This window comes from Alligator sinensis, unplaced genomic scaffold (assembly GCF_000455745.1).
Source record: "Alligator sinensis unplaced genomic scaffold, ASM45574v1 scaffold200_1, whole genome shotgun sequence".
NCBI classification, from domain to species: Eukaryota; Metazoa; Chordata; order Crocodylia; family Alligatoridae; genus Alligator; species Alligator sinensis.
In genome coordinates this window covers 551,548-568,116 of record NW_005842453.1, presented here as the reverse complement: position 1 = coordinate 568,116, position 16,569 = coordinate 551,548, and the positions used below count along the sequence as shown (strand labels likewise).

Here is a 16,569-nt window from a genome sequence, read left to right as displayed (position 1 = left end):
GAAGGGTTTTTGAACCCGAAAGCTTGCTTAATAACTATTCTCCAACCATTTGGGTTGGTCTAATAAAAGATATCAAATTCACCCACGGAACCTTGTCTGCCCTTAGGCATATAGGGCATTTGTACATATGCTTGTGGTGCAGTGCCAGGCACTTTTAAAAGCGCCCAGTGCTGCGGTGCATGCAGTTGTATAAAATGGCAGTAGCATCTTAAAGGTGTTTTAGTTTAAAAGCGCACCACCACCATTTTCTGCGTGCTGACGCTAATTTTGCCACTTATACAACTGTACGCAATGTGGCGCAGTGTGTATCAGCTTGCGTGTGGAGCAGACTTGATTAATTGAGTCTGCTTTGACCTGCTGGATCTTGAAAAGGTATGTGTACAAATGCCTATTCTGGCATATGGACTGAACCCAGCAACATGGACACCGCAAGTAGCACAGGGGGTCAGTCCAGGGCATGAGCTGCATGCAGCACCCATACCAGACCAGCCCTGTAGGGTCTCCAAGAGCAGTCCAGTAGGACTGCTCTTGGAGCAAAGCAGTGAGCACCCCAAGCACAGTGACCCCCAAAAGCAGGACCAGAATGTGCTGCGTGCAACATGCAGGGCTGAACCACCCTACACACTACAAACAGCACCCACCAGGTCATAATTGGGCAGGATGAGTTTGATCCCCCACTTACCCAATATTACTGCACAACATATATTGTATGGGTGAAATTCATGTCATTTACCTAACATGCACATAAGCAATTTTCAATTGTTTTTTACATAATGAACTGCAAACCAAAGAATGCACTGATGCTATATTCACTTAGCTGTCCAGAATGATAAAACAGGTACTATAGGCATTTGTACACATACCTTTTCAAGATCCAGCAGGTCAAAGCAGACTCAATTAATCAAGTCTGCTCCACACGCAAGCTGATACACACTGCGCCACATTGCGTACAGTTGTATAAGTGGCAAAATTAGCGTCAGCACGCAGAAAATGGTGGTGGTGCGCTTTTAAACTAAAACACCTTTAAGATGCTACTGCCATTTTATACAACTGCATGCACCGCAGCACTGGGCGCTTTTAAAAGTGCCTGGCACTGCACCACAAGCATATGTACAAATGCCCTATATGCCTAAGGGCAGACAAGGTTCCGTGGGTGAATTTGATATCTTTTATTAGACCAACCCAAATGGTTGGAGAATAGTTATTAAGCAAGCTTTCGGGTTCAAAAACCCTTCATCAGGCCAAGGAAGTTTCAGCAGTTGCTGTGTGCTCTTCCATCCAGGGTTAACGAAGGGTTTTTGAACCCGAAAGCTTGCTTAATAACTATTCTCCAACCATTTGGGTTGGTCTAATAAAAGATATCAAATTCACCCACGGAACCTTGTCTGCCCTTAGGCATATAGGGCATTTGTACATATGCTTGTGGTGCAGTGCCAGGCACTTTTAAAAGCGCCCAGTGCTGCGGTGCATGCAGTTGTATAAAATGGCAGTAGCATCTTAAAGGTGTTTTAGTTTAAAAGCGCACCACCACCATTTTCTGCGTGCTGACGCTAATTTTGCCACTTATACAACTGTACGCAATGTGGCGCAGTGTGTATCAGCTTGCGTGTGGAGCAGACTTGATTAATTGAGTCTGCTTTGACCTGCTGGATCTTGAAAAGGTATGTGTACAAATGCCTATAGTACCTGTTTTATCATTCTGGACAGCTAAGTGAATATAGCATCAGTGCATTCTTTGGTTTGCAGTTCATTATGTAAAAAACAATTGAAAATTGCTTATGTGCATGTTAGGTAAATGACATGAATTTCACCCATACAATATATGTTGTGCAGTAATATTGGGTAAGTGGGGGATCAAACTCATCCTGCCCAATTATGACCTGGTGGGTGCTGTTTGTAGTGTGTAGGGTGGTTCAGCCCTGCATGTTGCACGCAGCACATTCTGGTCCTGCTTTTGGGGGTCACTGTGCTTGGGGTGCTCACTGCTTTGCTCCAAGAGCAGTCCTACTGGACTGCTCTTGGAGACCCTACAGGGCTGGTCTGGTATGGGTGCTGCATGCAGCTCATGCCCTGGACTGACCCCCTGTGCTACTTGCGGTGTCCATGTTGCTGGGTTCAGTCCATATGCCAGACTGCCTTGATGTACAGGGTCAGTCCAAGACCCACAGGCTGGCTCATAGGGCTCCACAGACTGGATCTGGTCCATGGGGTGAATGTTTGACACTCCTGGCATAAAGCAACAGTTTCCTATCACATTATTTGGCAGGGAGACCGTGAATTAAAGATCTTAGGTGCCTAAAAGAAAATCTCTGTAGCAGGTCCTTGAATAAAGATAAATGGCTTTAATATTATTTTCTATTTCTAATGGTTGGTGTAGAATTTTATGTCCCGCAAGTATTTGAGTGGGCCAGGGAGGTTATATGGACTGCACCATGACACACCTGTCTGATGTAAAAGATCAAGCAAAGCTTTATTGGCTACATACAGAGCTAAAGCAGCAATGCTATATGCATTAAAGTGGATCTCACTATGCAGCAATAATTTTGGGTGGATGCAATGAGAGTCCTGGATCAGCAGGCCATGCTGGGGCGAGAATCCCAGGTCACTATGTCGTGTTAGTCATGTGTTGTTTCTAGGGATGCAGTCCAAGCAGAGGCAAACTGTTGTCTTTTGCTATTTCTTTTATGACTTGGTGCAACATCACTATTTCTAGGCAGTTGCTAGGCATTATTACTACCCTATCTTATTTTTCTAAGGAGTTTCATCTTTCTAAGCAATATTTAAAAAATACAGCTGCAGTTGCGACTCTGCATTGGTTTAGACAACACAACTTGTATGCTCTTTATTTCCCACAGTTGGTTGGCTTCTTGTTGTTTTTCCTTTTACTGGGGCTTCCTGACTGGACTTTTTTTTTTTTTTTTTTACTATCTATTGTTTCTTCTGCTGAATCTCCAGGTCTAAGTGCAAAACTGCACACCAGCTATTTGAGCCAGTTTGGGGTTCATCCAGAGGATTCTGGGGGTATGCTGTTCCGTGTCAAGTAGCTACAATGAGTTTGTGCTTTCCTCTACAGTAATAAATGTGTATTTTGTCATTTATGTTGAAGTTCCAGTTATTTGGAATACAGGAATAACTGTGATGTGTAGTATTACATATTTGGGCAATGACAATGTAAAGTAAAATCTTTTAAATTGGCTCCCTAGATGGACAGAGAATTGTCTAAATTAATAGAATGTATCAATTAAGAGAAGAGGCCATTTTAAGATTAGTTTAAAAAGATTTGTAGACAGGAAATTATATTCCCTTAATTTATGTCCTGAAATTGTTGGTAAACAAGAGCTAGTTAAAAAAAAAAAAAACCTCAAACCAAAAAACCTATCATTATAACATTAGATTTAAATGCTTTTAACATTTTTAAATGCCTTTTTTTAGTAATTGAGCTAATTCAGAGTAAATGCATATATCTTTAAAAAAATCTGTCAAAACAAAATGTTTTGATTGACCTGAACTTAATTTTATTGGCATAATACTTTGTGAAAATTTTCAAAATTTTGACTGTCTATTTTGATGGTGACATTTTTTCAAATCTCATAATTTTTTTTCTTGGGTGGAAGAAAAATCATTTGGGTAGGAAAAACATTTCCTACACAACTCTAATCTTTTGTAAGATTATGGTATAAATGTGCATTGCAAATAGAACCATTTTGATTAAATATATGATAGATAACAATTAATTTTTTTTTTTTTTTTTTTTTGTCTAGATGAAAATGAAAATGAATTGCTTGGTGAATGTAACTGGAGCATTTAGTATTGCTGGAATACATTGGTACCATGGTGCAGAAGGGTACATTGAGCCGGATTGTCCTTGCCTTGCTATTTGTTTTGACAATGGAAGGTGCCAGATAATGAGACATGAGAATGACCAAAGTGAGTACACCTTACTTTTTATCTGATGCAGGCAAGGTCTAACACTCAGCTGAAAGGTATTTCTATGTTTGTAACGTGTTTACTTTTGGCTGCTGCAATCAGTCAATTCCAGAATTTCAGAGAGAGTTTCTTAGAATGGGTGGGATCCAAGTGATTTTGGCAAAACCTGGGAATTGAAAAGGGCAATAGAGGACATGGAGAGCCCCAGCACCTTTAACAGCCCCTTTTCTATCAGACATTTTAGTGAGGGTCTGTAGATCAAAGAAATGATTTATAGCCATGGACAGAAATAAAATTAGTAAGAATTGTATGGGGGAGAGAGGATTGGGAGGAAAGATAGCAGTTAAAGAGCCCTTTTGGACTGGGGCAGAATGAAGGACCGTGGTATGGAGAGGAGGTGGGATGTTCACATCACCCCTGACAACTGGCAGAAGGAAATGGGGCATCACACAGAGCTCCTGCCATAGTGAGGGAGAGGAACGGTGGGGGAATGACAGAATAGGAAACAGAGCTTCTTGCGTGGGGGAAGAATGGGAAAAAAAGTATGGGAAAGGGAGATATGGGGCATGTGCAACCTATGTATATGGCAATTAAGAGGAATGGGAGGTATAGAAGGCCTTGTTATGGAGGGACATGTTTGACTGGGAGTCCCTTAAATAGAGGGGGATGGAATGGAGCATCGTGCTTGTGTGTAAGTTGCCTGGTGTGCAGAAACAACTTTATTTCAGCACCTCTGATAACATCTGAAATGACGTAGAATTAGGTGTATTTAAAACGTGAAGTAATGCTGTTTTTGCTAAAGTCTTGGGAACTGATCGTTGAGCCATTCCTGGCCCAATATTGCTAATACTCGACTTCTTATTTCTAAAAAATAGACCCTGTTTTGATTGATGCTGGTATGAATGTGGTTTGTATCCAGTGGAATCATTGTGGAAGTGTGTTGGCTGTGGCAGGCTCCCAAAAAACAACTACCCAAGAGAAAGATGTCAATATTGTTCAGTTCTACACTCCATTTGGTGAGGTAAAAATGCGTTGCAACTTGTCTAAAAAGCTCAAATTAAGATATTTATTTTACTTGTCTAGTGATTGCTGTAATTATGATTAGAATATCCATAGTGTTCTGTACTTTGGATGTATGAGTTATATATATTTAGAAGAATATATTTATATTTTTATTGATTGCACAGTATTGTGCTTTGGGAGGTTCACTGTCCAGCATACATTGTATGGGTGAAATTCATTAAAGCTTGGGAAATGACACCTGCCCATTTTTTTTCCCATAAACTGTTCAAAGATGCATTGTAAATCCTTTTTTATCCTCACACATCTCTAGGAGACACTGTTTTATGAAAGTCTTTTACACTTGACCTCATTTGGTTTATAGGCTGTTGCAGCTAGAGCATCAGGCCAGTGTTCCTATGCTAGCAGAATCTGTGCTGCCTTAGCTCCCCCACCCCGCTCCCTGTAAGAGGCAGAACAGCAGCAGCATGGGGCGTTAGGTGGTGGCACTCCATCCCAGCCCCCATCATTCTTGATGGGCAGTTAGCTAGTATTAGAAATAAATAAATTAGCCGATGTGATTATTGGCTATGCACAACATTATGTAAAACAATAGTGAGTGTATGAGGAAGTCTTGGTTCCTAAGAAGGAAGTGGTATCAGGCCAGCCCCAGCAGTTCCAGTAAGGAAAGAATATTGAGTTGCACATTTTGTTCTGAAAAAACCAAGATCCTGATTTATGGGGAAATTCTGTAGCCTTCAGTATTTATTGTCAGAATCTTGGACACAATTTAACTAATGCACTGCCAACTAGTATTATAGTGTAAGTGACTGCCCCAAGCATTCCAGGTTCTGCATCCAATGTGTAGAAATATTCACAAGTAAACTTAATTTTGAGATCTAAGGGGAATGGCATTATACTAATTCTGATACCCACAGATATTGACTGAGATTTTCAGATGATGGCTTCTTTGTTGTGTATCACTTAAGTCCAAAATTAATCATGCGCATAGATGCCTCATTAGCTACTCTTCAGTGGCAGAGGGTAAACAATTAATACACGTTGAGCAGCGGTTCTCAACTAGGGGTATCTTCAGGGTGCTTCCCTTGCATCTCATGCAGTACCAGATCAGAAGGCAGCTGCGGTAGGTGCATGGGTTTCTCATCTGATAAACCTAGTGCTGGCAGAAACACCTGCTGCAGCCCTTCTTGGTCTAATCCCCTCATACTCCTTCCTGCGTGCCTTTGTTTTGGGGTAGTTTCACTTGGGAGCAGTGAAGAAACACAGGAAACATATCGGTGGTGCAGTGTCTTGGTTGAGAATGGTAAAGCTGAAACAGTGCAATGGTTGTTCTTAACTGGGGTGCTGCCAAATTCAGAAAAGTTATGGAGCAGTTTCCTGAATCTAAAAAAATTGAGAACCACTGGCTTAGAGACTGCTTGGTTCAGAAAGGCACAAGTTTTCTTAGGCAACAGCCTAATTCAGCATCTTGGTAAACATGCTGAAAGGTTATTGGCTATGAAAGCTTGTGGCCTTCTGAACCAGTTAGTCTCTAAGGTGTTACATGCATACCAGGAGAAAACCTTTCTCCCAGCACAAAAAGAGAGGATAGAGCTGTTCATGGGATTTCTTGCAGAGAAGTGGCTTTTTCCCAAGAAAGTTAGATTGATTGCTACAAGGAAGATCTCCCCCCTCCTATGCTGACTTGAATGGCTGCGTGCTTCTCTCAGATGTTGAGGAGGCTTTCTCTCCATCCCTCCCTTGTCCAGGAAGAAGCGCCGCTGGTGACCCTGCCATAGAACTCGTCCCATGACTGGGGGCCATTCTCCTGTGGTGGGACCCATCCCAGAGCCTCAGGAGGGTTGCCTCCAGGGAAAATGGTTCCTCCGCACTCTTCTGGGTCAACCTGGAGGAGTTAAGGGGTCCAGAGGGAGCTGAAGTGCAGTAAGGCTCTGGGAGCTTTTCCCTGTGGAAGAATGCCCTCCCCTCCTTGCCCCTGAAACCCCTCTTGGTAGACCTGGAGGGGAGCATGGAGTGTGGCAGGAACCAGGAGAGTTCCTACAGGAGGAGAAGCCTCCACTGTCTTGCCAGCCAGCTGATCAGTGAAATTGGGGGAAGGAGGCAGGGCATTTTCCTGCTGTGAGAACCCTCCTGGGGGTGTCTGTGGCAGCTGCTGCTTTCCAGCAGCTGTCAACTGCCTGCTGACATCTTGCTCCTTCACAGGCAGGGCAGAGGGCAGGCTGCCAATTAGTGGGTACCGTTAAGGGTAGGGGTGAACCAAGCAGGAGCTCATCTGTGAGACTCTCCAGCCAGGGGGCTGGAACACATGTCTGCTCCAGCTCTCGGGCCATTTTTCTGGTGGTAGATACTTCATAGAAATTCACACCATTAGAAATGAAGGTGTCACCTTGCTCTGTTTTTCTGCCTGGCTCCAGTGTAGTCCAACTAATCATTTCGCTATTCTCTTAATAAGATACGGAGTCATGTAAAATAATAAAATATACACCTCCATTTAACTAAGACACAAAGTTATTGTCTCATAATGAAGCTAGGCTGAGACATGACATTTAAATGAAAATAGAATTCACTGGGGTGTAGGTTGTAGCTGTGTTGGTCTAAGGACATAGGCAGACAAGGTTCCTTGGGTGAATCTGATATCTTTTATTAGACCAACTGGCATTCTATTAAGAAAGAAGTCCTCTTTTCATGATCAAAGAAAACTTAAGGCCCTGATCGTTTAAAACTTAGTCTCAGGAGTAGTTTGATACATATGAGTAATTCCACAGAACTATTTGAATATCTAAGGCTTTTTACCTGCATATGTGCCTACAGGATTGCAGTCATAGTCTCTAGAAAAATATATAGATATGAAAAATGGCATTTTATGAATTTCCAGAAATCATAGTTCACTGATTGTAAACTTCATACACTGCTGCAAAGTGGGAAGTATTTTGCCATCTGTTGTCATCTGAATGATATAGTTGTTCCCTGTATTAGTTAAGCCATAACTGAACATTTTTTTTTTTTTTAGGCGTGTGTAGTGGGAATAGTGGAAGGGAGGAGGAAGAGAATAGGTTCAGGAAGGATTTATTTGTTATGTCAGTGGAGCTTGCTCTTGGTGTATGCATGATCAGCTTATTTCCAAAACTGATTTTACATATGCCCATGGCATAGGATGGATGTATTCTAAAAATACAGCCATGCTATGCTGTGGGCATGTTTGTTCTAGCAGTTGTGTTCAAAAGGATCTTAATTACCTGTTCTACTATGATAATGGAGTATTAGGCTAATCCTAACTCTTGAGAAATATCAAAGGTTACTGTTGCTACTAATGGGAAGTTTAATTTTATTTAAAAGGTGGTTTAAATAATAGGTATGTAAGGATTGAAGGAAAAGACATTTGTGCTTTCATTCATTTTTCCTGTATATTTTTGTGAATTTGAGTTATGTACAAGTCATCCATTGTAAATTGTGTAGTTTCTCTCTGATCAAACAAGACAGTTCAGTTAAGGCAAAAGAACACTATGATAAATTAAATTAATTTTTAGTTTGTTGAAGAGCACGAGAGCTAAATTCTGTGTTCATTATTATTCTGGTGGAGTAACTTCAATGGTATTTAATTCCATCTGTCTAAGAATTTGTCCGTCATGATTTTTTAGTTCTTGTTACTGGATAATATATATTAAAATATACATCTATATTTTAGCATTTGCGTACACTGAAGGTTCCTGGCAAACTGATGTCAGCCCTGTCCTGGGAAGGAGGCGGATTGAAGATTGGATTAGCTGTTGATTCTTACATATATTTTGCAAACATTCGGCCAGATTACAAGGTAGGTAGTGATGTAGTACTTGAGTCACTGGAAGTAAATATGGTTATTAGCTGAAAAATAGTACTGTAAAAATGGTGTAAAATAATTTTTATTACAGTTGTGCCTAATAGAGCTAGCTGAGGTCTCTTCTGTGTATCACTAATAAAACAGTTGAGTGTTGATTTATTTGATTTTTGTTGGAAGCAAAAAGACACAGCTTAATTTTTAGGTATTAGATTGAATTTGATGTACTGCCTGAAAAGGTTTGCTTTCTAAATTGAGCAGATATGAAATGGAAGAAGAAAATTCCAAAAATGATGTTATTGTTTCTACTAGCACTTTTTCCTAACCATTACAGGATCCAGGAAGGAAGTTATTCTTCTGTCCTGTGAGAATTAAGGTCTCTTACGTCCTGCCTAAGTACCAAAAGTACTGCACTGGATCTTTCATTCTTGTTGAAGCTATTCCACCTGGTGTAAATGATTAAATATTTATTGGAGCAGGGATTTGAACCTGGGGCAGCCACCTCCCTGCATGACCTACATACTAAGCTACAGCAGCTCTCTTTCTGGCCACTATACAAAATAACAGCCTCAGCTGGAGAGATTGAGACCCCCACCACTTCCAGAATAGCCTAAAGCTTTCTGGTTGTTACTCACCTGCAGCAGGTCCTAATAACTAAACTATTCTGGTAAGATGGCACTGTTTCCTTCTCTCACCAGAAATTTGAGAAACAGTTCTTGTCAAATCTGTCATGTTTCCACTAAAAGTTATGATGTCAGAAAATCATTATTTTCTGATTAAAACCCAGTTTATTACAAAAAAGTGCTGACCGAACTAAGGGCAGATTTCTGTTCTACGTAGTGACTAACTCTGAATTACCTGACCAAAACGTAGGAGTGATTCTGTTACCTATCGTGGTTGTGTAAATGCCTGTATTATAGAAAGAAGATCACCTCTGGAGATGTGCAGATGTGCCTGTATTCCTTTTATGGTGCATTTGCACCATATGATAATGTGTGTAAAGATTTACCCACCTGGAGAAAGTAGCAGAATCTTCTCTGCTTTAATTGGGTTACTCAGTTGGTCGCAAGCTACATTTAGTCATCCCCTAGTTGAAAAAGAATTCTCCCCCTAGTCATTATGTAAATGTCTTAAAATGCAGTAATTTGGTTTCTATACAAGTTAATTTTTTCCTGTCCACTAATCTAGAATCTACTGATGTTGTAATTGATACTTCAGTCAGTGCTTGCTAATGGGAGGCAGGAAATTTCCAAAGGGAGTTGAAGCTTAAGCCGTCACTTTATGAAAAATCCAAGCTTCTGTTTTTTTGGTTTTTTTAATGTTTAACCTCTATTTACACTGAAATATTGGACATGTGGTTTTCCACTTGCTGGGTCAGCGGTGGAAACTGTTGGTTAGGCAGTCATCCAGTGTTTCATTGCTAGATAATTAGCCTCTGACAGGGCTAATTGAAACTCTGATAGTCACCTGAGCCTTATTTACACTACCATTTCCACCCTTGGTACTGCTTTTGAAGCTTCACAGAATGAATTATGGGTCTATGCCAGCATAGTGCTGCCTCTGTTAGTTTGCAGAAAGACAACCTGAATTAGCAGAGAAAGATGCAAACTGGTACGTGAAAGTCGTCCTTAATGTTCATATCGGCACAGTTTTAACTCTGTCTTAAACTGATGTTCTCTGTTTTTCTGTTATAATTTTGAAAGCTTGTGACCAGTTACTGGGCTGGCTTATTCAAACAATGGTTTGTGTCTCTCTGCCATGTGGTAAAACTCTTATTGGTAACTATAACAATTAAGAGTATTTCCCCTTGTCAGACCTTAGGTAACCCAGGCTAGTCTTTCTTGAATGCTGGGGTTTTTTTATTTTGGGGGTTTGTTTTTTTTAAATCTAGACAGGGCATCTGTCTTTGTACACCCAGTTTAATTACACAAGGTGCTCATGTGGCTGCCTACAAATTCATTGGGGGGTGGGGGGGGTGAGGGAGGCAGGAGGAGATGGGGCAGCAAGGAACAGGAGATGCTCTGTCTACCAGGGTATCTCTTGGAGTAACTAGGAACAATGGCCACAAACTGACAGAGAGCAGATTTAGGTTAGATATTAGGAGAAACTTCTTTATGGAAAGGATTGCCAGAATCTGGAATGGGCTTCCAAGGGAGGTGGTGCTCTCCCCTACCCTGGAGGGGGCTAGACATGCACATGGCCGGGGTCGTCTGACTCCAGAGCTCTTTCCTGCCCAGGGCAGGGGGTCGGACTTGATGATCTGTTAAGGTCCCTTCCAACCCAGACATCTATGAATCTATCATTTTCCTGCCTCCCATCTCCCTCTGCAGTAGGGCATTCCAGAGAACATCATTCTACATGTTTCTGATGTGTTTCCTTTGGTACTCTCATTTCTACTGAGACAGAGTGAGAGATCTTCATACATTTTCTCAGAATAATTGATTAAAAATTGTTGAGCATGTTTAAATATAGTTTAATGGTAAAAATGCTGTTACTTGAACACAATCTGAACTTTTACCTGGAACTGGTTATAAAATCACAGATAAAATTGTAGTGTGGAGTCAGTCTTAGCTATACCTAGTAGCTTCTATATAGATTAAAACTCTGGCATGTTTCAAATGTCCTAAACTTTGAAGTCTGAGTCAGCTTCTAGCACTTGTGGCAAATAGGATAAATCTCTTTTGTGAGTGTTTTGGATGATGTGTAAAGATTTGCCTTGGTGCAGTTACATTACATTTGGTTTACTGTGTAAAATCAAGCAGCACATAGTTGAGAATGAGATACTTAAATAGTATACTGACATTTGGATTTTCATACAATTAAAAGAGTACATATACACTTTTTGTACTCTGTTGTATATGACTTCCTGTATTACTTCATCATCTTTTATAAGGTGATGCAAAACTGAAGTGGTACTAGAGCCTTCTGGATAGTGCAGGGTATAAGTCTTAAAAATAGGCTTCTGGTTTGGAAGTTAGTTCAGCACTCCTTATTTGTTATGTCGTATGATGGTAAATGCATGCTTTCAGCATACAGAAAAAAAAAAGTGATCTAAATATTCCTTACTGTCCAGTCTTAAAAGTAACATTAACAATCTGAGGATGATTGAAATAATAAATTTGAGATGGCTAGTTCATATGAACTTTTTAGTGTTTTGTTAATTGCTATTGAAATAAAAATAAAGCTAAATGAATAAAATAGCATAACAAAAGGTCTCAGAAAACATACTGCAATGGTAAATAAAGACATTGTTTTACTTTGTTGTAGAAAGCAAAGTGTGAGTAAAACAAAAATCTGTGCTAGAAAAAGACCCCTAATTGTTTGTTGCAAATTTACTGGATGAGGCTCTGGAAATTCATTTTGGAAAAGATAGAAAATAATTCTAAACAACCTAACGGGAAGTGTTATGTAATGTTTACTGTGAGAGTTTTGTAAAGATTGGGCTATATGCCTGCTACTTTTTCTTGGAACTACCATTGGTATCTGTGTGAGACTGAAAAAAAACATTTTCAAGTAACATCGCAGAATATGTGGATTTCCAGACTTGGCAAGGCTCAAGAGACTTCAAATGAAGAAGGGATTTTTTTGAAGCCTGAATTTTAGAAACTTTGTCTGTAAGTTGTGTTTCTGCCTCTTGCAAGTTTCAAAGTCTTTATGCAAAAGGTATACTTGCATAAAGACGTCAATATTTGCTCATTTGGTTATGATGATTTTCTGATCTACTCATGGCAAATATAGTCTGTTGCTAATATATTAAATTGTAGTGGTAAAGATTTCTAGGTTCAAAGCTATATCATTTCCTTTAATATAGAACAGATGATATTGCTTTTCATCACTTTGGTGTTTCCTTCTGATTTAAATCACCAAGTGCCTAGTGGGAACTGGCTGTTCAGATGAGTCACTGAAACGCAGTCAGATGGTAATGATTGAGAGTCGTTATTGACCTGGGTTGCGTGACCTAGAGATGAAAGGCTTTGTACATCACTACCAGTCTAAACCTCCCAGTTCCCGTATCTTTCCTCTTAAGTATTACCAGCAAGACTGTGAACTGTTGTGACAAGCAGTTGATCTGTACTAAAAGCAGTACTATGGGAGGTCTTACAGGAATGTAGTGGAAGTTTCTACCATCATATCAAGATTATTTTACTGTTATCAAGAATTATTTCACTAAGTATAGAAATGTTGCATTATGGCTACCCTTTCAGAGATTTTGCGCTGCTTAGAAGGATTTTCTCAGTGACTTGGGTCATAGTGATTTTCTAATCTGTTAACCATTTCTACCAAAAACCAGATCCCCATGAGCATAACATTCATTTTTATAATTTCTGTAATGTTTTACTCAGTCACATTATCACTCATGATGATAACAATAATGATATTGCCAATGATTCACAATGTTAAATAGAGCGGAGTAGTTTCTGATAGAATTTAACGCTATTATCTGTCTTGGCAGTGGGGTTACTGCTCCAATACAGTAGTTTATGCATATACTCGACCTGATCGTCCAGAGTATTGTGTGGTTTTTTGGGATACAAAAAACAATGAGAAATACGTGAAATATGTCAAGAGTCTGATTTCCATAACTACTTGTGGAGACTTCTGCATTTTGGCAACTAAAGCTGATGAAAGCCAACCTCAGGTAAAGTCTTTATTTTACTCTCACTTAATTTTACTCTGAATTTATTGCTGAAAACATCCCTTTTAAAATTCAAGATGTGGCCTAACCTAGAAGAAAAAGACTGGCAATAGGTCCCATTTTCTGAATGATGTGCCCTCCATCACTATTAATATTACCATTCACTTAATATCCACACTACTTGGAACACAGAAGAAAATGAAACAAATGACAGAGAAGCAGTTAATTACCAAACTGTATTTTGTTTCTCCTTACAAACACAACTAATGGCTGTATAAGAAAGAGTCCTCTTGTCTTTTGCTACATAATCAGTAGACAAAATATTAAAAATATTAATTAAATATTAAAACAGAAAGAAGAGTAGAAAATGAAATTATAAAAAATAAATTGTGATTGTACTGCATGCTCTTTCTTGTCATGACCTTTATAAACAATTGCTCTGTAGAAATATCTAAGGTAAGATGGAGGTACCAGATTTATATTATTTGTCACCATTTTCATTTCTGAATTAATTCAGTTTTTTTATATCATTTTTATGTTGCTTACAAAGGAGGAGCATGAGATGGAGTCAGTTGGTGCAACGGTAAAAGAATAATTTTAGTGTGTCAACTGATTGTACGGTGGTGGTGTGTTGTGCTGTGTGGTGAAGATGTGGCTTTATGTGAAATGGTTAGAAATATTCAACTAAGTGGAAGTATAATTATAATTAACTGAAATTTTCCTGGACTGAACTTTTAAAATCTGTGTAGTTGCTCTATTGAGAGGTGAAGAAACTTGATTTTTTTTCCTAGTCAGTAAAAATTAGAATGTCAAATGTGATTTATCTTCGTCCAGTTTCTTCCCCACTTATAGATATGTCTGTGTCTAGAGTGTTGCTTTTGCACCAAGGGCTGGTCAGTCTTCAGTGGCAAAAGTGAACAAGCTTTTTTTCTTTCTAGTATTGGTTCACTAGAAATTGCTTTCTGAGGAATCTTGTTTTTTCAGTAAATTCAGTTTGCTAGAATCGTAATCTAAGGAGGTGAATTTAATGACAGACTATGAGGTGGAGACTGAAGCAGAAGAGCTTCTAGCAACAGCTGTTTAGGAAGTGTCACAAGGAAAAATGAGAAGGTTATGTTTTTAAAACTCATGGTGTGGCTTCACTTCTTCTATTTCTCAGGCCTACTACTTTAGTCAGACAATGTGCTGTGCCATTAAATATGGTTCCAATTCCAGCCAGCACCTTTCTGTCTTTTCTGCCCACTCAAATCTGTATCCTGGAAATTCATTCCATCAGACTCCAACATCTCTGCTTTAGTGATGTAGAACCCTAAGAGTACAGTACAACGGATGTGGAAGAGAAACCGAATGAAGAACAAATCTAGGGATAATGTTCCAGCAAAGGGTTGAAGTATGTTACAAACTAAACTGCTTGGGGAAAAAAAAATCAGGTGTGGTCTCTCTCATTATCAAAGGCATCTTTTTTGAAAGTGAAATTAGGGAACACCAAGAAAAATGTTGATAAATCGGCAAAGGTAAATCATGGTTCAGCTGAGAAAATTGAGAGTTTTCAACAGGTGACTCACTCTAACATGATCACTCTCCCTTTGTGTGATCAAGTCTTTTCTTCTGAAAGACAGGCTTTGCATAGCTTACAGGCAATTTAAACCCGTTATATTTCTGCTTTCCTTAATTTATGAATATCAATCTATCTGTACAACATTTTCAAGGGGCAGGCTATAGAGTTTTTTCCATAATCTCCTAATGCAGTTAGAATCAATCAGTACATTAATGAGCTGAAGAAATCTTTTCTGTATTCTGGTGACCAAAAATGATCTTGGGAATAGAAACCCTACTTCTGAACACAGCTCCTACAGAACGCGTTATCAGTTTTCACGTATCTGACTGAAGAGATACCCATTTCCCCATTCATTTATGGTAAAACTATTTGATATAAATGTTTTGGTTTCAGCAGTGGTGGGCTTAGGGTTGTTGGGGCCCTGGGCAAGAGAGTCACTTGGGGCCCCTTAGAGGCTTAATTCCGATGTCCTAATAAGCAAGTTGGACATTTTCAATTTCAAATTCACCTTGCCCTGTCCATTAAATTGCAATGAAAGTATCTTAATACAATATCGATAATACAAATATTCAGTGTAATTAATTTTTATTTTTATAAAGTGTGGGGTCCCAGGCAGTTGCCTGGTTTGCCCTCCCATAAGGCTGCTACTGGTTCCAGGGCGTGAAACCATAAACACCAGTCACCAGTAGGAAGCCTTTTCCTGAAGGCGGGTGGGTTTTGCTTATGATTTACATCTTCCTGAATCTCCTGGCAGCCTGATCAGTTACTGCTGTTACTGTTCATAGCTTTCATCTAGCAGCACTTGCTGTAAAGTAATAATGATAAGACTGTTCAGTTTTGGAGCAGTCACACCACACCGTATGGTGTTGAAGGGAAGTGAGTATAGACAGAAAAAGAGTACTTCCTTCCATCAGGAAGAGAAGTATTGGGCTACAAATTATTGGACACCTGTTGGCCTACTGCTGATACAAAGGCTAAAGTTATCGAAAGAGATCTAGGGAAAGGATGCTGATAAGGAATCGCAGCCTACCAAGAAACTTCAGGAGACTAGGTTTCTTACCAACCTGTTGGCCCTGGACCTCGGGAGCTTCCTTTTCTTTAATGTCAGCTTTGGTCTAGTCAATTTAGTCTTTTAGTTTAATCCAGTTGGTCTTTTTCCTGTTTAATACTTTGTCACATACAGAGGTAGGAGGTAAGTGTAGTGACATAGCTCTCATTTTTATATTGCTTTATTTGTACTTTTGCTTTGGTACTTCAGCTCAAATAGAAAATATTGATGTACTAAAATACACACATAGTAATATTGATACTTGCTTTTATTTCTAAACAGTATGTGCTGGTTCTGTGCAATTCTATTGGTACTCCCTTGGATCCAAAATATATTGACATTGGTAAGCAACACTGCTAACAATATTCAGTTTTTGGTTTTCCTACTCCTTATACAAATTGTGATTTAAATTACCATATAAAACTATTGGTCATTAAGGCAAAACGCTTGTTTTTGCAAGCCCATACACTCTGCCCTCTCTGTAGTATCTAGTATGATTCTCTATTGTGTTGGCTACTAAATCTCCCTTAGATTTTTTTAAAACTATAATGGGAATATAATCAGTA

The 16,569-nt window shown here is 39.3% G+C and overlaps 1 protein-coding gene across 1 annotated transcript in view; it reads left to right on the top strand.

The window, feature by feature from the left end:
• The window catches only part of WDR35 (WD repeat domain 35), a 70,384-nt gene that overhangs the window by 8,513 nt on the left and 45,302 nt on the right, over positions 1 to 16,569 (top strand). Inside the window, exons 8-12 of the mRNA XM_025212297.1 lie at positions 3,762 to 3,927; positions 4,803 to 4,948; positions 8,633 to 8,758; positions 13,215 to 13,400; positions 16,286 to 16,346. Of these exons, the coding sequence (XP_025068082.1) occupies positions 3,762 to 3,927; positions 4,803 to 4,948; positions 8,633 to 8,758; positions 13,215 to 13,400; positions 16,286 to 16,346 (685 nt within the window). The remainder of the gene's footprint in view (positions 1 to 3,761; positions 3,928 to 4,802; positions 4,949 to 8,632; positions 8,759 to 13,214; positions 13,401 to 16,285; positions 16,347 to 16,569) is intronic.